The sequence below is a fragment of the Microtus pennsylvanicus genome, chromosome 10, assembly GCF_037038515.1.
Source record: "Microtus pennsylvanicus isolate mMicPen1 chromosome 10, mMicPen1.hap1, whole genome shotgun sequence".
Classification (NCBI taxonomy): Eukaryota; Metazoa; Chordata; class Mammalia; order Rodentia; family Cricetidae; genus Microtus; species Microtus pennsylvanicus.
Genome location: NC_134588.1, coordinates 601,328 through 625,719, shown reverse-complemented (window position 1 = coordinate 625,719; position 24,392 = coordinate 601,328). Strand labels below are relative to the sequence as shown.

Sequence of the window (24,392 nt, the reverse complement as noted above, 5' to 3'; positions counted from 1 at the left end):
TGAGTTATTTCAGGACTTTGTTTCCGGACTAACACAGGCATCTAATAGGTTGATTGGAAACTCAGAAGCAGGACAGATTAGCATTTGAAAACACCAATGTTATATGCAAGTCAGCTATAAGACCTTTTAAGAAACATGGTAATGTTGCAGATTATGTCTGAATTTACTTGGATATTGGCCAATCATATACACAAGGAATGACATTAGATGCTGCCTTACAGGGAAAGACAATTAATGATGTCTTATACTAGCAAGGAGACATAGTCCCAGGGAGAACACAAGTTATAAAAACGCCTGGAGGCTGTTTTAGATGTGGTCTTATGGGACATCAGGTCAGACTATGTGCTGACAGGAGAGTAAGCGCTAGGACTAGAAAAGAACTGGGATTGTGCAGGAGATACAGGAGAGGGGGACATTGGACTAGAAAGTGCAGATCAAAAAGAGATGATCTAGGAAATCCCCTTTTGGGAAACAAATTCAGAGGCCAACCTCAGGTTCTGAGGAAAATTTATGTGGCAATCCAGCAATCTGCACCCAAACAAGAAAATCTATAGGACACCTTAATAGAACCACCTCAGGTAGCACAGGGCTTGACCTCAGTTCATCATATACATGGTTCTAACACCTGAGATAGGGATGCAAGCTCTCCCCACAGGGATCTATGGGCCTTTACCAAGAGGCTCTGTAGGACTACTGCTAGGGAAGAGTAGCTCAACTATGTAAGAAATCTTTGTGGCTCCTGGAGTTATAGATGCTGACTTTGAGGGAGAGATCAAGATGTTAATTCATTCACCAAATGGAGTTTCTGTAGTAAAAGCAGATCAGATGCTTGCACAATTAATATTACTTCTGGCTGTACAGAGAAATAATCAAAGTAAAAAAAAGAGAGAGAGAGAAAATGACAAATTTGGTTCATTTGATACATTTTGGGTACAGACAATAGGTCCTCAGAGACAAGAGCTCACTTTGTTTATAAATGGAAAAAGATTTTCTGGTCTAATAGATACTGGTACAGATATTTCAGTTATAACAGCCAACAATGGGCCTGCTAAGTAGCCAAAAATGGAGACAATTATACAGCTATAAGTAATTGGTCAGACTAGAAATCCTAAACAGAGTAGTAATGAACTACATTGGAAAGATGAGGAAGGCCATGAAGGACTTTTAAGCTGTATATTATTCTTTATTTACCTGTGAATTTATGGGGCCGAGATATTATGTCCAGAATGGGAGTATATTTATATTCTCCCACCATGGCTGTTATAATCAGATGTGTCAACAAGGATTATTACTTAATCAAGGTCTAGGCAAGGATAATAGAAAAAATGTTGATCCTGTTGTACAGACAGTAGACCTCCTCAAGTAGGATTAGGGTATTTTTAGGAGAGGTCAATGAAAGACCTGCACTCCATACTGACCCAGTAATATGGAAAAGGGATGAACCTTATAGGTGAGTCGGTGGCCTCTAACACAAGAAAAACTACAAGCTGCCCAACAGTTAGTGCAGGAACAGCTGGATAGTGAACATATTTCACCCTCTAATTTACCATGGAATTTTCCAATTTTTGTTATTATAAAATTTAGAAAGGATGACTTAAAAACTCTTAATGACTTTCAAAGATTATTAAAAAATATACAATGGCTAAGGCCTTATTTAAGGTTTCCTACAGGAGACCTCGAGCCTCTAAGTAAAATCCGTAAAGGAGACAGTGATCCAAATTCCAGGACACAGCTTTTAAAAGCTGTAAGACAGACTCTCTCACAGACAGAGTAGACTATACAGGAATAGCATGTGTGCTATATCGATTACAGTCAAACATGGCAGGCATGTATTTTACCTACAAGTCTAGCTCCTACAGCAGTTTTATGACAGAATGGATCACTTCTGTGACTATACCTTCCATTTTTACCAGTTAAAGTATTAAATCCTTATTTTAAAGCAGTAGCATGCTTGGCACAAAAGAGCAGGATAATATCTAGGAAATATTTTGGCAAAGAACCAGCTGTAATCAATGTTTCTTACACTAAACAGCAAATTAAATAGTTATTTAAAAATAGTGATTTTTGAGCAATTGCATTTGCTCAGTTGCAAGGTCAGATTAATAACCTTTTCCCAGCTGATTAGTTACTGCAGTTTATCTCAACAACATTCATTCATTTTTTTTTAAGAGTAGCAAAGGTTCCCATAAAGGATGCTTTGTTGATATTCACTGATGGCTCATCTAATGGAAAAGCTGCTTATGTAGTCAATGACAAAAAAACACATGGTACAGACAAAACCAGTTTCAGCTCAAATAGTTGAGCTGTGAGCTGTAGCTCTAGTGTTTAAAAATTTTGCTAATAAGACTTTTAATCTATATACTAATAGTCATTTATTTATAATGTGTTTCAAGTGTTGGAAACAGTGCCATATATAAAAACTAACAATAAACAAGTTAAGATATTGTTTCAACAGATTCAGAAAGCAATACAACATAAAAAATACCATGTTTTGTGGGACATATCAAAGCACATTTAAGTCTTCCTGGTCCATTAGATAAAGGTAATGTTCTAGCTGACAAACTTACAAAAATAACCGTTCTGTCTCAGTTTAAACTTATTCAACAATCACATGCTTACCACAATAAAATAAAATAAAAATGATTTAAGCTGGCCACAAAAGCTGCTCATCAAATTGTTAAACAATGTAAAAGATGCCTACAACATCTACCTGTGCCTCATTTGGGGGTAAATCCCTAAGTACTGTTTCCTAATCGTATATGGCAGATGGATGTAACCCATGTTACTGAGTTTAAAAAATTGAGATATGCACATGGGACAATTGATACATATTTAGGATTCATGATGGCCACAACATAAACTGGAAAAGCCACCAAGAATATAATAACTCATTGCTTGAAATGCTTTTCATGCACAAAAACCTTAAAAGTAATAAAAAAGGACAGTGCATCCGGATATGTTAACAAAGCTTTTCAAAAATTTTGTACTCAGTGAAATATTGTTCATAAGACTGGTATTCCATATAATCCTCAAGGACAAGGAATTGTGAAGCATGCACATAGCTCCTTGAAAACACAACTCCAAAAAATAAAGACAAGGGAGTTGTATCCTCAGATACCACACAATGCCTTAAATCATGCATTGTTTAGGCTAAACTTTCTAAATACAGATGTCTATGAGCAATCAGCTGCAGACAAATTGTGACATAATAGTACAAAGACCACCTTTGCTAAAGCAAAGTGCAGGGACCCTTACACTAGAATATAAAAAGGGCCAGATCCCATAATAATATGGGGTCGAGGACATATCAGTGTTTTTTCCCAGGATAAAAACCAAACAAGATGGCTTCCAGAATGACTGATTCAGTACATTCAACAAAAGGACAGCATACTTAAAAACAGCTTAGCTAAATAATGATCCAGCAATAAATAAACAAACAAACAAGTAAATAAATAAATAAAATAAAAAGAGCTCAAAGAGACACCAGTGATCCAGCTTTCCTAGCCCCCACAGAGAGGAGTGCCTGTTGTGGACCTGCAGCTACTGCCACGGTACACTGAAGGATTCCATTCTGCCTCCAAAGACTTTGAACAAAGAGACCCTACTGAGATGCGCTAACTAAGATGTCTACAGCTTGCTGTGGTTTAAAATCTGTTTGATTTAGAACTAAGATACAGACTAAACCTTTAAGTGTTCTCAATTTCTGGGACACAAAACTCGTTTTAAATAAAATATTAAACCTAAAAACTAAGACCTAAGATTTCCCCTCAGGAAAAAAAGACTCAAAACCCCTCTTCACTTAAGAAGGGGACAGACTAAGGGCTTAATAGCTGCTCAGAGACTAAAAGTGGTATTTAATAACAGCAAATGGTATTGTACTCTTACTGGTAATGACCTGATATTTACAACTACATATAAGATGATAAAAAGAATTTGGTATTGACCAATGGTTCTAAAAACAATGGTACTGACCAAAATAAAAAAATTTTAAAAGTTGGTATGACCAACAAAATATAAAATCATGATACAAAAAAAAAGATTATTAGAGAGTTGATATTGACTGATGATACAAAAATTTATAATTTTGACAATTACTAAAAAGAGGTTGTGGCACTGTAAGTGTTTGGAGTTGATGCATATGCTGAGAATTTTAGATCTGCTGGTGCTCTGAACCAGCAGAGGAAACATTTTCAACTCAGGCGATTCTCTTCTCCTTTAAATAGGAGACTATAGCCTTTGGGAACATAATTATTCATAAAGTGTTATGAATATAGCTATTCAGACATGGCCTGAAAGTATATTTCTCTCTAATAATCTCTTTTCTTTACAGAGACCAACATTCAATGACGGGTTTAAAGCTTTGTCTCCCCAGATGCCTAAGACAGAAACTTGTGTGTGACAATGCCTGCTCCAAAGACAGAAAAAAAATGGGTAAAGGAAGAAGCCTTTGCCCAAGCAGGCATGATATATCTGTCCTGTTGCAGAAGCACAGGGGTTATTAAAATTTAATAAAAGAGAGTGGATGGTGGGCCCATATTTTATAAAAGATATTTGCAGCCAGGCTCTCTGGCTATGCTTAATTTCCAGTGCAGCTATAATCCTGTCGAACAAGCTAGCCACCTGACAAAGACTCAGGATATATGGCTCCTTCTCTTTTGTTATTATGTAAATCGCCTGGGGAGAGGTGTTGATTCTAAAGCTGGTGACTTAAGGTGTAGGTGTCCTTCGTGGTTCTTCAGGAAGAAAATATTCATGAGTATCCACCTTGGTTTACCTGGGGGATAAAAGGTGTTTTGAATAATAAATGCAGATAGATCTTCAGGAATGGATGAAGCCTTAGAGGCCCTTCTGAGATTACCATGTGAACTGTGTCTCATTATTTCCCATGCCTCTGTACTGATCTAATTAGGGGAAAATAGTTTCTATCTTGGGGCCATGGAACCTGACAAGAAGCCTATATGGGGTAAGCACTGCCTCTAGCTGAAGATAAGTTTCAGGTTTTAGAACAGCTGATACACCAAGAGCAACTAGATGTTTACTATATTTAAGAATCAACCAGCCCTCGTAATTCTCCTGTATTTTTTGTAAAAAGTAAATCTGCTAAATGGAGAAAGGTGACAGATCTAAGAGTCATCAATAAAGTAATTCAACTTATTGGCCCTCTACAATCAGGAATTCCTCTGCATTCTCTATTACTGAAAGGACGGCCTCTTATAGTTATAGATTTGAAAGATTGTTTCATCACTATACCTTTACAAGGAAAGGATAGAGAAAAAATTTGCCTTCACAATGCCTTTTTATAATAATTCTTAGCCTACTAGGATATATCAATGGACTATACTTCCACAAGGAATGTTCAAAAGCCCCACACTGTGCCAAAACTTTGTAAGTCAGCCATTGTAAATAATATATAAGCAATGTCCTAAGTCTATAATTTACCATTACGTGGATGACATTTTACTATCCAACTCAAATATGGATACTTTAGAAAAAAATGTTTGAAAGAGTAAAGAATGTTTTGTCAAAATGGGGATTACAAATTGCTCTTGAAAAAGTACAGAAAGGAGATTCTGTCACTTATCTAGGTTGTAAAATATGTTTGCATAAAATTAGGACACAAAAGGCACTAATTAGGAAAAATAAGTTGTGGGCTCTTAAAGACTTTCAAAAATTGTTAGGAGACATTTCCAGTCTATGACTGGCTTTTGGGATAATACCTGATGTAACAATTTATTTGAATAAAACCTTACATGGTGATAAAGACTTGAATAGTCCCAGAGAAATTAAAGCTGAACCAGAAAAGTAATTGATAAAATTATAGGAGGAACATGTGGATAGGGTGAAATCAAGTCTTAATTGTATTCTAGTTGTATTGCCTTCCAGAATTTCTTCTACAGGAATTTAATGCAGAGAGATGATTTTATCTTAGAATAGATCTATTGTCACATAAACCATATAAAAAAAATTAAAAATTTATGTGGAAAATTCTCTGAGTTAATTATAAAAGAAAAATTGAGACTTTGTCAATTAGCAGGTATAGACCCAGTGGAGATGATAGTGCCTTTCACTGCTGATGAAATAAAACGTTATGTGAAGACAATGACCCATGTCAAAGTGCTTGTGCTAATGTTTTGGAGGAATTGATAGCAATTATCCCAAAAGCAATAGATTTATCGTTATAAAGAGAACTTCTTTGATTCTTTTTCAAATTTTATGTGATGCTCCAATAACTGGAACCCATATATTTTATACTGATGCAAATAAATCAGGGAAGGTAATTACAAATCAGAAGAATTAAGTAAGTTGGACCAAAACCCTTATAATTCTGTTCAGAAGACAGAATTATATGCTATCTTCATAGTGCTAAGAAAGAGATTGTAAAGAACCTCTTAGTATAGTTACTGATTCACAATATGCATAAAGAGTTATCCTGCTTGTTGAACCACTGAATTTATACCAGATGATAAAGAATTGACTTCATAATTTATCCAGGTGCAAGACATAATCAGGAATTAGGTTTTGTCCTATATACAGAACACACATCCAATCCCATATGGGACTTCCAGGTCCTCTAGCACAAGGTAATGCAGAAATTGATCAATTATTGATTGGAAGCATGTTGCAGGCTTTAGAGTTTCATAAAAAAAACATCATGTAAATAACAAAGTTTTAAAGAAAGAGTTTTCTACTACATGAAAACAAGTTAAGGTAATTAGGAAGAGATGCTTTCCTTCTCTTTCTATAACCAAACTCTGGTATATGCAGGGACTAACCCAAAGGTCTCTCAAAGGAATGAAATCTGGCAGATGGATGTGCTCCACTTTACAGAATTTGGAAAATTAAAATATGTACACCACACTATTGACACTTATTTGGGCTTTCAGTGGGCAACTGCTTTAATCTTAGAAAAGGATGATTCAGTAATCACATATTTATCATTATAGGTAAAACTGCACAAATAAAGACAGACAGATAATGGTCCAGCATATGTCTCTAGGAAAATGAAACAGCTTTTTCCTTACTATAATATTAAGCATATTACATGTGTGTCACACAATCCTACAGGTCAGGCAGTTATAAAAGCTTCAAATCAAACTATAAAGGACATGTTAAACAAAGAGAAAGGGGTGGAACATATCCCCAGAAATAGATTACATAATGCTTTATTAACCTTGGATTTTCTTAAAGCAATTGAGAAAGGGACAACAGCTGCAAAAAGACATTGAATAATAGAAAAGACTTCTGAATTAAATCAGATGGTTTATTTCAGATGGCTGATCTAACAATGAAAGCCAGGAGATGTGCTATATTAGGGGAAAAGTTTTGCTCTTGTTTTCACAGGAAAAGAAAAACTATGGATACTGATGGGGGAGTGTCATATATCAATCTGTTGATTTCATTGGTTAAACAATAAAGAAACTGCTTGGCCCTCATAGGTTAAAACATAGGTGGGAGGAGTAAACAGAACAGAAGGCTGGGAGAAAGAAGCTGAGTCAGGGAGTCGCCATGACTCTCCCACTCCAAACAGATGCAGGTTAAGATCATTCCTGGTGAGCCAGCTCGTGGGCTGCAGCAGATTATTAGAAATAGGCTAGTCCAGGTTCAAGAGCTAGCCTAGAAGAGGCTAGATAGAAATGGGCCAAGCGGTGTTTAAAAGAATACAGTTTCTGTGTAATTATTTCGGGTAAAGCTAGCCATGCAGAGCTGGGTGGGAACGCAGCCCACCGCAGCTCCTTCAACAGAGTGGCGCCCGACGTGATGGACTAAATCCACTTAAAAACCTGAGAAGGCTTAAAAATGAGGGAGAGAGAGTTTAACACAGATTTTTGGTGTTTGTTGGTGGTGTGCTGTATAGAGATTTCCTGATTCGGCAACAGCAGCAGAAAAAATGCTGCGTCATTTTATAGCACAGCTTCTTGGGCTGTGCTGCCAGCGTGAACTCTGGCTTTATAGCATTTCAATGGATCTTATGGGACTGGATGTTTGTGTTCCCACTTGGGATCAGAAGGAGAGTGCTCTGAGACTGTGCTGATGGCTCAGAACTCCCCACCTGCACCTGGGCAGACGGCTGAATCAGGCTTAGGCAGGCGGGAGAGCATGGCGGATTAGGACTGCGCAGTGCTCTGAGTGTCAGATTTGGCTGTAACTTGGATGAAAAGAATTTCTGTGTTGCATGCTCAGTCTCAGAATTAAAGTGCTGAGTGCCGCTCCTACCTGGCGGCCCCAGAGCTAGCACAAAATGGTCCTCCATTTTTAAAATTTCCTGACTCAGCAGCAGGAAAAAACTGGCTGTTTCAAAATGCTGGCTTTCTGGGATGTGCCGCCATTGCAATCTCTGTCTGACTCCTGCGGGAGACAGAGCTTTTGAATGGAGCATTTGGAGTAAACTGCTACGATTTGTTTGATGGCAACTAGACTGCTATGTGCCTAAAAGGGGGACATTGCATGCCGCAGCTCAGAGGCACAAGCAGCTCCTCCATGCTAGTGGTGCAATGTGCAAGGATCAGAGGCACGAGCGGCTCCGCCATGTTGGACTGGGCAGGGTCAGCAGGCAGTACCTCTTTTTGACCTAGGAATGTCACAGCTTAGATTCTTAAGCGCCTAGTGATTTAAAGGCGCAAATCAAAAGTGCTCCTAGATAGTAAAAAATTGCAGATTCACAATAGGACAGATTCAGACCACTAAATGAGTCACACTGTTGGATGAATGTACGTAGGCTTGAGAGAGAGAAGAAAAAGAATATAGAGAATAAAGTTAAAGAGACAGCATACAGATAGTTAAGAGAATAAAAGAAATAAAGAAAAATAAGCCATGTAAATATGGAAAATTCACAGAGAGTCTGGATTATGTACATTGTGTTTTCTTTAAAATTTTTGACTCTAAAGAAGCTAAGTACAGAGAGACATTTCATTATATGGGCTGCAAAGTGGAACCAGAAAGGATATCATGAGGATATGACTTCAGAATTTGGGTCTAAGGATATGATGCTTCTTTAGGGTCTTCTTTAGTTTTCACAGAGGACCAGACCCTGTGGATTTCTTCTATTCCTGATATGGTACGATAGACCACGACCTCCCGAAAAGTTCCTGTGAACACCCTCCAAAAATTACTTCACTCAACTGCCAACTGAGATAAACCTGGCACACAGGTTACACCCTAAATGATCTGATTTTAGATACAGCGCCCCCATTCAGCAGGAAGCAGTTTGGAGAGAAAAAACTGCACCCATGTTCCCAAAATATTGTTTATAAATGTTCTTTTACATTTAAAGGGGGAAATGATATAGGTCTAAATAATTTGCATTGGTATGGATTTTAAGGTCAATTTTGTTATATGTATAAGTATTTCTGATCTTGAATAAGGTGTTGTGATTGTGTAGTTCATTTTTAAAATGTAATGTATAATTAGGAAATATAGGTTGTTGATGGATAATCATAAATAATAGTCAAGTTTGTAGTCATGTTACTTAGATTTTCTAGATATATAGAGATATATTTCAGATAGGCATTCTTCATATCTCTCAAAGACTGCAGAATATGGCATTTAAAATATTTTAATAACTTAGGAATTTTCATGACAATGAGACATGTCTGCTCCTGGTGGCACCAATCTACTTCAAGAGGAAGATGGGCATCGAAGAGGATCCTTATGGAGTTTGATAGTCATTTGGGCAAGATACTGCTCTTGCCTGGACTAATGCATAAACTGGACACAAAGAACCCACAGAGAGAAGACTGCTGAACTTGCCTAAAGGTGAGATGTTGTTTCGGGGTTCCTGATTCATGAGAGTCTGCGAGACATTCTGCAGGACACAGCAGAAAGTGACTGAACTGTCTTTAAAATTTCCTGCTTCATGGAAATGTCTGCTGGATACTATGGGCCTGAAGGCTGAGGATGGATGCCCCAACGGTACAAAAGAACTTTGGGTGACTGTCCAGGCAGCGAGATGTCTCTGTCATTTCTAGAGTTTTCTTATTTCTTGTTTACTTAGGTAGTATTATATCCTTCTGGAGTCTTTGATGGAGTTGAAGAATGAATAGGCAGTTATAGTTTTCCATTGTTATGATAAAAGATAAAATAGATATAAATATTGTAACTGTAATTCTTGCTTGATAACTGTTTTGTTATATGTAGTTTTGCTATGTTAAAGTTAAAGCCTTCCTTTTTTGTTTAAACAGCAAAAGGGGAAGTGATGTGGGAGTGTCATATATCAATTTGTTGATTTCATTGGTTAAGCAATAAAGAAACTGCTTGGCCCTCATAGGTTAAAACATAGGTGGAAGGAGTAAACAGAACAGAAGGCTGGGAGAAAGAAGCTGAGTTAGGGAGTCGCCATGATTCTCCCACTCCAGACAGGCACAGGTTAAGATCTTTCCTGGTAAGCCAGCTCGTGGGCTGCAGCAGATTATTAGAAATGGGCTAGTCCAGGTGCAAGAGCTAGCCTAGAAGAGGCTAGATAGAAATGGGCCAAGCGGTGTTTAAAAGAATACAGTTTCTGTGTAATTATTTTGGGTAAAGCTAGCCATGCGGAGCTGGGTGGGAACGCAGCCCACCGCAGCTCCTTCAACAGGATACCATAAAAATTAATAAAGATTCGGTTTGAAAAGTTTAAACCTTCTGAAAAAGAGAAATGACAGTTTATTCACAATGATGACAGCCATACAGGTGATAAGGAAAGCATATAGAATTGGGGCAGTGTTCTGTTCTTGTCTTTGCAAGAAAATACTCCTCTTCAAAAATTCAAGAGACCCTGGATGTTTGGATGTTGACAGAAGGAAAAATAACTATCAAACAAGAATCATCAAGAAAAACAAATATGACTCGTAAGTTCAGGTGATAAATTATATACATTTATATATATTTATGTATATATATATATATTTATGAATATAAAGAGCTAATTTTGGAGTTGGACAATGGCTCTGTCATTCTCTAAATCCAAGTATGTTGTTAAAATAAAAATTAAGAGTTTCTGTCTCATGTCAAGAGCCATTGGGTTTGGAGCAGAAAGAAAAAAAATAGAAAAAAATTTACTTTTTTTCATATAGTTTTGTCACCATTGTACCTCACATTGAATATATTTGTCTGTATATGCCTATATAAATAATGTTTAAATTTTCCACAATGAACAATATATTTTCCTACAGTAATCTTTGAAGTTTCCAGGAAGAAGATGGGGCTCCACAACAACAACTCCACCTGGTTTATATGATGTCATTATGCTAATAGCACTACTGTAAGTCCAGTCCTGGGTACCAGCTGCTCAATATGGTTTCACCTTGGTTAGCTAAAAGGGTGCATTTTGAAAACATTCTGACCAGATGTCCAAATAGGAAGTTCAGAAAAAAATTACCAAATACTCAGAGACTATTTGCAATTTAAATATTAACCATCATTTTATTTTCACAGGATCCCATTGAAAGAACAACACCTCCATGACAGCTGGAGGTAATTCTAGAAGATGACATCCCCTCTCCCAACAAACTTTGTCCTCAGAGTTATGGCCATCATTTAGGGGTTGATTATACTTGGTATAGGGTTTGAGGTTGGAGAAAATTTTTATAGGCTCAGGGAACTCTTCAAAAAAAATGGGGGAAAATTGGATGGGATAATAGATTAGTATGAACTACTCACACTAATAGTAATAGTAAGTAATAGAGTGAATACTTGTGAGTTATTATTTATAGGCAATTACATTGGTATAGATTCTTATATACTGATACAAAGTAAAATTATATTGAATATTGTATGCATACATGCTTCTACCTATGCTTAAAACTTTTTTATATATTGATATTTATTTATCATATGGCAATGTACATTTCTACCTATGATCAAGATACTTATACATTGTTTACATTTTGAGATCATTGTCCTCTTTTGTTGCAGAGTTGTTTATTTTATAATATTTCAATATGAATTCATAGTCTTTAAGTTATTCAGGTATTAAGAATTATAGATCAATGTTTGTCATACATATAATTAAACTAATCAGGTTCTTCAGATACATAGAGATTGTATTCTGCATAGATAGTTAATCTTCAACAACTTTCAAAAGCTATAGAATATGCCATTTAAAAAATTTAGGGTTTTGTTGAAGTGAGACACAATTGCTGCTGACAGTACCAATCTATTCTGAGAGAATGATCAATACCAAAAACACTCCACTTGGAGCTTGTTTTCTTCTTGGCAAAACTGGCCTTTGGGCAAGGAACTCCCATGCCTCAATCACTGACAAGGTACATGGTATACAGAAATGGATAAGCAGGATACAAGGAAAAAGACAAGGTAAGACTGTTTTGAAAAATTTCATGGCTCTGAAACTGATCTGTCAATTATTCTAGGCCTTAGCCAAAGTTGGTTACTTCAATGTTGCAAATGAGACTTTGGGTGACTGCCCAGGTAGCCAGCTGTCTCTGTCATTTGTTGCACATTTTAGGAGTTGTTTGATTGTACTTCCTACTTACTCAAGTAATATTATTTCCATTCTTGGATCACTGATAGGGTTGAAGACTAGATAGTTGTAGTTATTTTCCTCTCATGAGTTTGGCAAGTTATTCATTATACAAGACTTAAATTAGTTAGGATAGGATAATTATTTAATATGTTTGTTCTTATTGTATATAATTTTGCATTAAGCTTAGAACTCTCTTATTTAAACAAAAGGGGAGGTGCTGTAGGAAGTGTTATAGCCAGTGGTTACTTGCCCACTGGGTCATGACCTATTATACTATATATGCCAATGTAAAGCATGCATCCAGGGTCACTCTTTATCAGCTGCAGGATTGATTTCTGATCTCCATTCAAGCAGAGGATTCTGACTTGTGAGTCTACCCCTAAATAAATAACTGTCTAATTCTCAATTCTGAGCTAGTGTGGATTTCTTTTAAGCATCCTTCTTCAGCAAAGTGTCACCAAATCTCCATGACATTAAAAAGTTTGCATATTCTGTCTGCCACAAAGGGTCATAATAACTATCATTTGCTATTTAATCAGTCAGAAAATTTAAAATCTAAAACCAAGGTCATCTGATTATTTTAATGTAAATAAACATAATCATATGAACTTGAACAAACAAGATAAAATAATACTCTAATCTAAAAGATTACAAAATATAATAGTTATATTCAAATTTAATAAGACAAGCATATGCTTTGAGCCTCAGAAAAAGATAAGAAGGTCACATTTTTATAATTCTCTATAAAATCAATGATAAGGAAGATACAATATTTTCTATCCTTAATTTTAATCTTTTGCTATGATAGTCTATGTTCAATGACAAAATAGAATCATTTTTGACAACTTTTACATATATATAACTTTTAACTTTAATATAACTGATCAAATTAGTGATTAATTCACAATTTAAATGACAATAACAAACAACATATAGTTATGATTAGGTTTATTTTTTTCATAATTTGAAAAGACATATTCTGCTACATCAAAACAATAAGAAAAGCAAGTGCACAAATAAGTGGTCACTGCTAATATTTAAAATTTGACGGTCTGAAACAGGAACTGTAAGCACTATTTCAAAATGACTTCATGATTTTGTGATGATACATGGATGCTATATGGATAACCAATAAATATTCACGGAATCTCTCATATTTCACAAAATATCAGAATGAAGTATGCTTTACATTATATGTGATTTAGTACTAATATACAAAATTAGTTCAAATATTTCATTCTAAAAATAGGAAAATGTAGAGGCATTCATGTTCAGTTTCTTCATTTTATCTACAAATGTATAGTCTAACCTGTGAAGGTCATAAGATAATAACCTAAAACTCCACTCATTGCCTTAACTTTTAGCACAATAGTGAAGCAAAGTTAAGATACCATTTTAGTAAATGGAGAATTTAGGAGGCAATGCCTAGTCAGTGGCATTTCAACTGTGTTTTCAAATGTACCTGATTTTTAAATTTCCAGAGTTTTTCATTAAACATTCCACTTAAGAATAGACATGGACATGTTCATATATATAATAGACATATATTCATATGCTAAAAGCTATGAAACATCCATTCATTTTATTGTCAGCCATCAAAAAGCAGAATGACACATTTTAATTAAAAGAGCATTTTTATTATATTTGATTTTATTATATCTTTATTTTATATAGAACCCATAATCACTTACTAAGAAAAACTCAAAAATTAGTAATGACATCATAGGAAGCATGAGTTGTGGTGAGAAAGTTAATAACTTAAAGTAAAATGCCATATACATATATATATATATATATTGATTTTTAAATTTAAGTAATTTCTAAAACATTTAACATATATCAATCTCTGTTTTAAAATTTATCTAGTTGTTTAGAGAATATACTAAATAAGTGTGGGGCTGGTCAGCCAGGACTTACATGTTTCTGTAGCTAGGACACTCAGGTTGAACCAAGCACTGACCTCCCTGTCAAGCACGTTAGTGGTAATTATTGTTCCATTGTCATTGATATCGAACAATTTGCTTCCAGTGAGTGAATATCTGCACCAAAAGGAAAAGAGATAAAACAGATAGTATTATTTATTTTAAAGCAATTTTATAGGGATCAACAAATTTCAAAGTTTTAAGTCAAATTATTAAGTACATATTTTATTTAGCAAAGATGATGGTGAATAATTCCAATAAATTACATTCACATAATTAAGAATCTGGGCAGAATAGATGCTTTTTCACATCGGTCACAAAATAGCAATTATTGAAAAACAAACAGTGCTTTAATTTTAAAGAAAGCATGAAGTTTATATGGGAAGATTTGTAGGAAGGAGAAGAAACAAATGATGTAATTATATTATAATATCCAAAATTAATATAAATAATTTTTGAAAAGTTGAAATTAAAATGAGTTTAGAATGAAATGGAGATATTTAAAATGCAAATACCTGACTCTCATATGCATATCTGTGACAGAGTTTTATTTGATGAAGGATTTTTTTGAAACCAATTGCAAGATAGATGTTTGTTTCATGTTTTTTTTGTTTGTTTTTGCTTTTTTTTTTTTTTTTTTGAGCATGATTTCTCTGGCATCTTTGGAGCCTGTCCTGAAAATAGTTCTTGTAGACCAGTTTGGCTCAAACTCTCAAAGATCAATCTGACTACCTCTGCCTCCCAAAGGCTGGATTAATGGTGTTCACTACCACTGCCTGACTAATACACATGCTTGTCATAAACCATACTTCAACTTGATTATGAATGAAATTTCTGCAACCTTCTATTTTTTTCCTTCATGAAGAAGTAAACACTTTTATTTGTTCAGTCCGATCCATTTAGTCTCCACCTTATATGATGGATAATGTCAAAATCAGTAAGTTCTATCACATATGAAATTATGCTTATCTGCAAATGTTTAAAGAAAATATTTTAATACTTTTTATGAAAATAAGTTTTGCTTACAGAAGATATCAATATGATTTTTTGGTAAATAGGAGAAATTATTCTAATCTATTTTCTTGAGGTAAACATTGATTATTAGTTTAGTATGTTTGGAAAGTAATTCCAGCAAAGTATTTCACAAAAAAGTTTGAACAAAATGGTCTCCAATTTACAACAAAAGAAGGTGTTGAAGCAATCACTATGTTTTACCTGCTTGAGATTGGTTAATAATAATAATTAGAGAAGAATAATACTTGGGGCTTAGGTGGCTTTTTATTACAAACATATTCCTGAAGACTTTCTAGAAACATGCATAAAATTTGCTATAGTTATGTTAGGGATGAGATTACTTTAAGCTTTAGTTTACAATTTTCTTAAAATAGTATACTAATATGAGAATGGTATTCAAGAGAATCTTAAAAGAAAAATTAGAATGAGACTTTAGAAGAGTTTATTTTTATATCCAATGATTACAAAATATTATGAAATATTTTATGTAACTATCTACAAGTGGTTCATTTTTGAAAATTTGTTGCTAGCAAAATATAACAGCACTTTAATGGCTCTATTTTTTATTTAACATGTGGAGGAGGGTCATAAATATGATAGAGGAGGGTCATATACCTATTGGTTAATAAAGAAACTGCCTTGGCCCTTTTGATAGGACAGCAGCTTAGATAGGCAGAGTAGACAGAAGAGAATGCCATGATTCTCCTACCCAACACAGACACAGGTTAAGATCTTCCCTGGTAAGCCACCTTGTGGGCTGCACACATTGTTAGAAATGGGTTAAAGCAGGATGTGAGTGTTAGCCAGTAAGGGGATGGAACTGATGGGCCAGGCAGTGTTTAAAGAATACAGTTTCCATATAATTATTTCAGGTAAAGCTAGCCGGTGGCCCGGAGCTGGGTGGCGGGACACAGCCAGCCGCTCCATCTACAAACATGTAATGCTGTTTCTGTAAAATACCATTTCTGATAAAGAATGAGAAACAATATTTCTTCATAATTTAATATATATCTTCTAGAAATTAGGAACTATAGCAAAGATAAAAATAAGTTAACAAGATTCCATAAAAATATAACTGGAAATAAAAACAGATGTAGGAATTATCTTATATTAGTGAATTGATTGTTTTAGGTAGGTTCTTCTCCATGATTCATGACTTCACTAGCCCAGAGCAATTGGTTATCTTTCTAGGATCAGTCATAATTTTCCTCTTGTTAGGTGAGCTTTAGGGAGCTTTTGGTTTCCACCACGATATGTGCTCCACTCCTGAACATTATGATTATCCTGCCATGTTGTTTGTTGTTCTGGCAACCACAGATACATATAGTCCTTAGCCCTCATTAAAGAATCTTCAGATATAGACCATTACAAAAAATTACAACTACTCAATTCACAGAGCTCTGTAGCCCTGTGCCAGAGTCCATTCTTACAAATCACTCTCACACCTAATCATGGGATATTGGTAAAGAGGGGTCAGACATATTTTATGATTCAAAGATCATGAAGATTTTTTTTTGACAAGGTTTCTCTGTAGCTTTTGGAGCCTGTTTTGGAACTAGCTCTTATAGACCAGTCTGGCCTCAAACTCACAGAGATCTGCCTGCTTCTGCCTCCCAAGTCCTGGGATTAAAGATGTGCATCACCACCGCCTGGTGAGATTGTTTTTTTCTAGTAAATTCAGAAGCTACAACCTGGAAATCTTATTTTTGACTGTGCAAACATGAGTTGAACAAGGACAGCACCAACAGACATGCCAAAGTAGATGTAAAAATCTCAAGGATGCTTCAAAACTATGCAAAAAATTGAAAGCAATTTAAGAAGCCTGTACATGGGAGAAATAACCTTCCACAGGGAATACCACACCAAGTGGTAACAAATGCCAAATGGTCAATTCTGAAAACATGTATATAAGCATATGTGTACACATACACAATCTGTACATATGTGTGTATGTGTGTGTGTGTGTGTGTGTGTGTGAGAGAGAGAGAGAGAGAGAGAGAGAGAGAGAGAGAGAGAGAGAGAGCAATTAATAAAAACAGAGGTCATGGATTTGAAAGAAAAAAGTTTATATATGAATGGAGAAATTCTTAATTATAATACATTTTCAAAAATATTATAAAAATACAACTATTCAAACTAAACTAGCATAGATAGATAGGTAGTCAACATTTACTCTTTCTCTTGTTTTATTAAAGAAACCCCTGTCTTCATGTATCTGTGCCATTTATTTTCTAGTCCATATTCAGAGGATTGTTTATTCTTGGTCTTGATTTCAGTTGAAAATTAATATGTGTATTTACTTTATGTTATCTTACAGATTTTATTTCTTTCCTTTCTTTTCTTTTTTTCTCTATTTATTTATTTGTTTATTAAAGATTTCTGCCTTCTCCCAGCCACCGCCTCCCATTTCCCTCCCCCGTTCAAGTTCCCCTCCCTCGTCAGCCCAAAGAGCAATCAGAGTTTCCTGCCTTGTGGGAAGTCCAAGGACCACCCACCTCCATCCAGGTCTAGTAAGGTGAGCATCCAAACTGCCTAGGCTCCCGCAAAGCCAGTACGTGCAGTAGGATCAAAAACCCATTGCCATTGTTCTTGAGTTCTCAGTATTCCTCATTGTCCGCTAGTCCGGTTTTATCCCATGCTTTTTCAGACCCAGGCCAGCTGGCCTTGGTGAGTTCCCAATAGATCATCCCCATTGTCTCAGTGTGTGGGTGCACCCCTCGCGCCTTTCTTTTCTTTCTTTCTTTCTTTCTTTCTTTCTTTCTTTCTTTCTTTCTTTCTTTCTTCTTCTTCTTCTTCTTCTTCATTTTTTTTTTTTGAGACAGTGTTTTTCTGTATCTGGGAGCCTGTCCTGGAACTAGCTCTTTTAAACCAGGCTGGTCTAACTCACAAAGATTCGCCTGCCTTTGCCTCCCGAGTGCTAGTATTAAAGGCATGCGCCCCACCAACAGGCCAGATTTTCTTAGAAATGATCACACTCCGAAATTTTTGATAGGCTAGATCTGTGGTTCTCAGCATGCAGTTCATGACCCCTCTGGCAGTCACCATTTCATAGGGATCACACATCAGATATCCTGTATATCTTTTGATTCAAACCACTGTAAAATTATAGTTATGAAGTGTCAACAAAATAATTTTACTGGAGTGGGTCATCACAATATAAGGAATAATATTAAAGGACCATAGGGTTAAAAATATTAAGTACCATTGGATTAGAATTTATATTGCTGCCCAAGCTGGTTTCAAACATATAACAATCTTCCTTTCTTAGATTCCTAAGTGTTAATATTACATAGGTAGATCACAATGCTTGGTTTTACATTCCTTTTATAAAGTAGGAAACAAGTTATGAAGTTTATTAATAGTAAGACATTTGGATCTTTTGACTTTCATCTTGACTTTCACAGTAACAAATATTACTGTATCACAGTAAATTACTCACTGATCAGTTAAATTATATTTTGAAATAATTTTCATCCAAGAGAACTGTTACAAGATAATTTTCATGTAGAGTCCTCTGAAAAATATTTAAATACAGTTTTATTTCAAAGTTTAAAAAATTTCTTTATCTAATGTCTTTAACTAGACTACAATTACAAGGAGATATAATCAGTTTTTACAGGATGTTTAAGTTTACTTTCATGATCCTATCTAAAATTTCTCATTGCATTTCACCATTGTGTTTTCTTACTTGCAACGTTACTTTTTCAACATCTTTCTATTTTATTTACTTTTTTAATTTGAAAGAATATTACACTTCTATATTAATTATTTTTTAACTTTCACAATTGTTGCATGAATATTCCCACCCAGTTCACCCTCTTTTAATTACCTCTTTAGTTTCTGTTCTCTCTTACATAATGTATTTATACCTTGAAATTTATTAAAGACATAGTTTTATATTTGGTAAAATATCTTGTATTTTTGGCATTTTTCTCAAAATTAAAAATAATGTTCTATATTTTGAGCAAGAATAACTTAATGTGTTATTTCATTTTCACTCTATTCTAACAACGGTGGATGATACTGACACTGTCTTACCAATGTTGATTGCATGAATACTTGATCACTTGATTAGGTTAGTATATGCTAGTTTCTTCATCAAAGAATTATTTTTCTCCATTTTTAAAAAAGAGCTCTTGAAAATCTTTTGAAACTATCCTATATTTTCTCAATCATTCATCTATCAGTGTTTTCAGCAAGTTAATAAGTATTGGGCATATTGGTGCAGTTAATAATGATTTCTATTCTTTATATATTTCAAAACCACTTTATTGCTATAAAAATGCCAAGACTTTTTACATGTATTTGTTTCAATTGAAAAACAATTTTTTCCAATGATCATCATGGATTTTGATATCTATGAGTACTGGAGAACAGTTCATTATGAATATTTAAAGATAATCACAAAATAAGGCTTTGAAGTTTTTTAAATTATTATAAGTATTATAATTATAACAAATATGCCAATCCAACCCCATAGGCCTCATTTGAGAACTTGATTGTGTCACAACTCAAGAGGTCAAAGGACAACTTGCATGATTTAGTACTTTTCTTCTCCAATCCAAATACCAGGAACCGAACTTAATCAACTCATCCATAGCATGTCAGAGAAGCCCGTTCCACCCCTGCTGCATTGGTTAACTTAATGGCTCAGAGACATATATTCATTCATTCATTTATACACATATACATACATACATACATGTATTTTTTTTACCAAATTTACATGTAATGTTTCTGGTGAAAATGAAAAACTATGTTAGGGAAATCACCAAGGAATAATTTAGTTCATAAAATATATTACTCAGATAAAACAGAAAGAAAATCATGTACTCAATGCTGTCTGGATGTGACTAATATGATGGTTTCCTTTTTTTAGAGATTATAAGTAAAATGTGTTATAAAGGTCTTCATGTAAGTTTTTCATTACATGCATATATACATAAATAGCTAGCTCTAAATATGTACAAGTATAGTTCATAAATAATTACATATTTGTTAAAGATATGTAATATGCCTTGCTGATAATATTCTATTCTACACGATGGGTGCTGTCAATCAATATTTCGTTGTAGACATTTCTCAGCACATAATATGTTTTCACTACTCTTGGACAATTGTCTTCTCAGGAAAATTCCTGATGGTTGGATTAAAGAAGGATCTTCTGCTAATTCTATATGGTAAGCTTCATTACTATTAGAAGTTATTTTATTAATCTTGAAATTAGGTGTTTAGTGTAGAAATGTATTTATTGCCTTTGATTTTTTTATGTATTATTTATTTCTCTTGATTATTGTGTAGGCCAGCATTTCTAATACTATGTTTTCTTGGAGTAGTTCAAGAAAACATCCTCACCTTGTTCCCATTTAATGGAAAATCAGAACAGTGTCATTAAATCTACATTTTTAAAGGCAACATCCTAAGGAAAGAGATAAAAAAAGAAAATAATAACTTAGTATAAATACAACACAGAAACTTTTGGGTATAAATAGTGCCTTCAAAGAGCAAAAAGTTCTCAGCTTCCAAGTCAATGTGAAATATTATGTATTATTCTGGATAAAAGCTAGGAAGAGTTAATAGGCCAGGGAAATTACTAAAAATAAGTATATAAAATATTAGGTTTTATATTTATTGAAATTATGTCTTATATTTTGGAAAAATCAATTAAAACATAGTAACTAAAACTATGTTGTTTTTTTTTAAAAAGGACATTTTTCCTTTACTAAAGACATAAATTTATCTCACCCATTATTAATAACCCTTCAGTCCTTCTATCTTTTCCCAAGTTAAGGAAGTAGGGCAGACAGCAAGTTTGCACATTTAGTATAAGCTTTTATTCAAAAAATTGAAAATCTGAATTCTATCTCTAGGACAGAAAAGGAAAAAGAAAAAAAAAACAACTCCCAAATTTTTACTTCTGACTTGAACAATTTTATTCTTAACAAGAACAAGCAAAAATGTATACACACACAGTTGCATGCACACACACACACACACACACACACACACACACACACACACACACACACCAGCAAGCATATTTCATTCCCAGAGCCAGGGAGATGTATCAGTAGATTAAAGCACAAACTGTTCAACCATAATGACCTAGATTTTCAAATACAGGGTTTTCATTTTATGAGCCTGTAATTCTAGTACTGCAGATTATGGATGACATAAGTACTTATAATGCCTGCTGGCTTCCAACTTAGTCTCATGTTCAGTGAAAGAATATGTTTCATAGAAATAATTCAGAAAATGGTAAAGCACGACACATGCCCCCCCCCCAAGATGTATACATAGTGTATTGTGATGAATTTTAGGTGAGGTTTATTCTATTCTTGAATATTTTCACCTTGACTGTTTCAATATATTTGGAACAACACAGGGTATTTAAACTTTCTTTTCATATTTTTTACAAGTCCCTTATTTTTATATATAAAGATCTAGTTAGAAAAATTTTGTTTTGCATTTTCAATGGACATTAGTTGATACAAACCTATTCAGTCATTTATTTACACAATGCTAATGTGAGTAAATCTAAAAACCTACCTTATAGGAGATTGTTTTCTATCCATATCTATAGCAGATACTGTTCCAACAATTGATCCATATGGCTTTTCTTCAGGAATTCCAAATACATAATACGGTAAGAGGAAAACTGGAGGTTCATCTTCATCTTCCACTTGAACTTTAATATATGTTGAGGAGGAATTTACATGGGCTGATGCAAGTTCCTCATTCACATGACAATTTTTAACTTTAACTCTAAAGCCATAGTGGCTCTGGTGCTCAAAATCAACTTTCTACAAATAAATATAGGATGTTTAGAAGAAATAACTTCAGTTAACTAAATTTTTACTTTGAAACATTAACTTATTCATGTCCCATTCTTTCATCTAGGATTGATTTTAATGTTCGAAAAGTCATTGGTTATGATCATTAAGCATATTTGAAATAACTATTATTTAAAATAGAACCAAAATTCCATAATTAAGAACTTAAAAGTTAGAGAAAAGTGAAAAAAAAATTGAAAAACTGAGAATTACTCTCCTGTTAGTTAAATGTTTTTTTTAATTTTTTTCTAAAATAATTTTAAGAACAAATTAAAATTAAGAAGTTCTTTAAGTGTCTACATTGCTCATCTCTAAATTAATTAAATTTCCAAGATACATTTCATGATCCCTGAGTTCAATTATCAGTGATGCAAACAATAATCAACAAAATAATATATGTATTATTATTATCAAAATAATTATATGTATTTTATGAGATTCTGTACTCTTATTTAAATATATGTACCTTTTTTAGTATAATTATACCTTCTTGGGTCTCATTATCAGTGATGATATCAAATGTTTGTGAATCATCCTCTTCAATGATATATTCCATTTCTGCATTCTCTCCTATGTCATCATCATATGCCATAATTTTTCCAATAGATGTTCCACTGGGTGCAGATTCCAATACAGTGAATCGGTAGAAACCTTTAAAATTCCAGTTATTTAGGATAAGTTTTTAATCATATGAATCTCCCAACTTTATCATATTATTTCTACTCCTAGGAAAATTTATGTCTTTCATGAAAGCTATCTGCTTTAGGTTTTAATATTTCTTTCTTTCTCTCTCTCTCTCTTAGATATGTGCATATACACTTATTATTTTCTCTCTTATTGGAAATTGGAGATTTTTATAGCATCTACTTTAATTATCAGAATTTTCTCAAAAATGCATCCTACTAATATATCTGCTATTCTCTTCATTCTTTGTTTTGTTCTTGCCAAACATCATTTTATTATGGCAATTGACAATTGTCCATTCTTTTAAATGTGTTTTTAAGTGAATTTTTGTTACTAAGGAGAGACTTCCTAAGAAAAGAAAACTAAAGAAACTTTAAATGATTGAGCATCTGCAATAAAAAAAAAAATCAGAGAAAATGTAACCTTCTATTCCTAAAGAAGAAAAGCTAAAACTTCAAGTTAAATTATCATTTGTATGTGCAGAAAAACAGTTCCAAAGGTGTATTCATGTCAATTTTCTATGATGCCAAGAATGGTTGAGTGAAACTGTCACAGGAAGCAGGCTTAGAGAAAGAGTTAATTTGCTAATAAGGTAATGTTGACAAATACAATTTATCATGACTCACTTTGTGAACCCACTGAAGTAGATATATAGGCAAAAATATTGTGCTTAGATATGCTCTGAGATATTTGGTCAATCAAGAATTAGCAGACAACCTAGGTTAGTCTTTCAGCTAACAGCCATTAAGAAAAAAAAAGATTCTAGTGCTAGCTAGGCAGACAACTGAACAATGTCAACATCACTGACATGAACACAGTAAAGGATCATGCCCAAAAGATACAAGAAAATGTTCTGTGGTGTTTGATTATAGCCTAGTGAGACCTAGCCAAAATGTTTTAAAATGATCGATAAGTTGTCAGTTGTGGCATTTTGTAAGTACAACAGAAGAATACAGACTCAATACTCTTTCTCTATTTTGTGTTCTTATATTAAATTAGAAAAATTCTACTATATACAATTAGCACATTTATTTTATGTAAATTTCATACTGCTTCAATGTTCTATATAGAGAGCCAATTTTAGCATCTGTGTATATTACAATGATTTAAATTATAATGGAAATCCAAGAAACTTTCTACTTACTTTCTTTGAATATTGGTTTGTTGTCATTAATATCTGACAGTGTTATTGATACAGTTGTTGTTCCAGACAAGGCTCCAGGCTGACCAAGCATGTCTCTGGCTTGGATAATTACACAGTATGTATCTTGTAATTCTCTATCCATTTTAGAAGATATTCTTATGACTCCTTTAAAACAGTAATACAATTTCTATTGTTATTATCCATGACCTCTTCATATCTGACTTTGTAAGCATCCCAAACAGGTAACTGTTATTCTGCTATATGCTAGCTGCTAACTAAAAGAATTGTAATAATGGTAAAATTAAACACCAATTTTTTTATGATTCTTATCATAAACA

At 34.0% G+C, this 24,392-nt stretch overlaps 1 protein-coding gene across 1 annotated transcript in view; it reads right to left on the bottom strand.

The window, feature by feature from the left end:
• Cdh19 (cadherin 19) overlaps positions 1-24,392 on the bottom strand; it is a 112,125-nt gene that overhangs the window by 37,164 nt on the left and 50,569 nt on the right. The window contains exons 6-9 of the mRNA XM_075987377.1: positions 24,055-24,219; positions 22,693-22,877; positions 21,943-22,196; positions 14,375-14,496 (exon numbers count right to left, since the gene is read on the bottom strand). Of these exons, the coding sequence (XP_075843492.1) occupies positions 14,375-14,496; positions 21,943-22,196; positions 22,693-22,877; positions 24,055-24,219 (726 nt within the window). The remainder of the gene's footprint in view (positions 1-14,374; positions 14,497-21,942; positions 22,197-22,692; positions 22,878-24,054; positions 24,220-24,392) is intronic.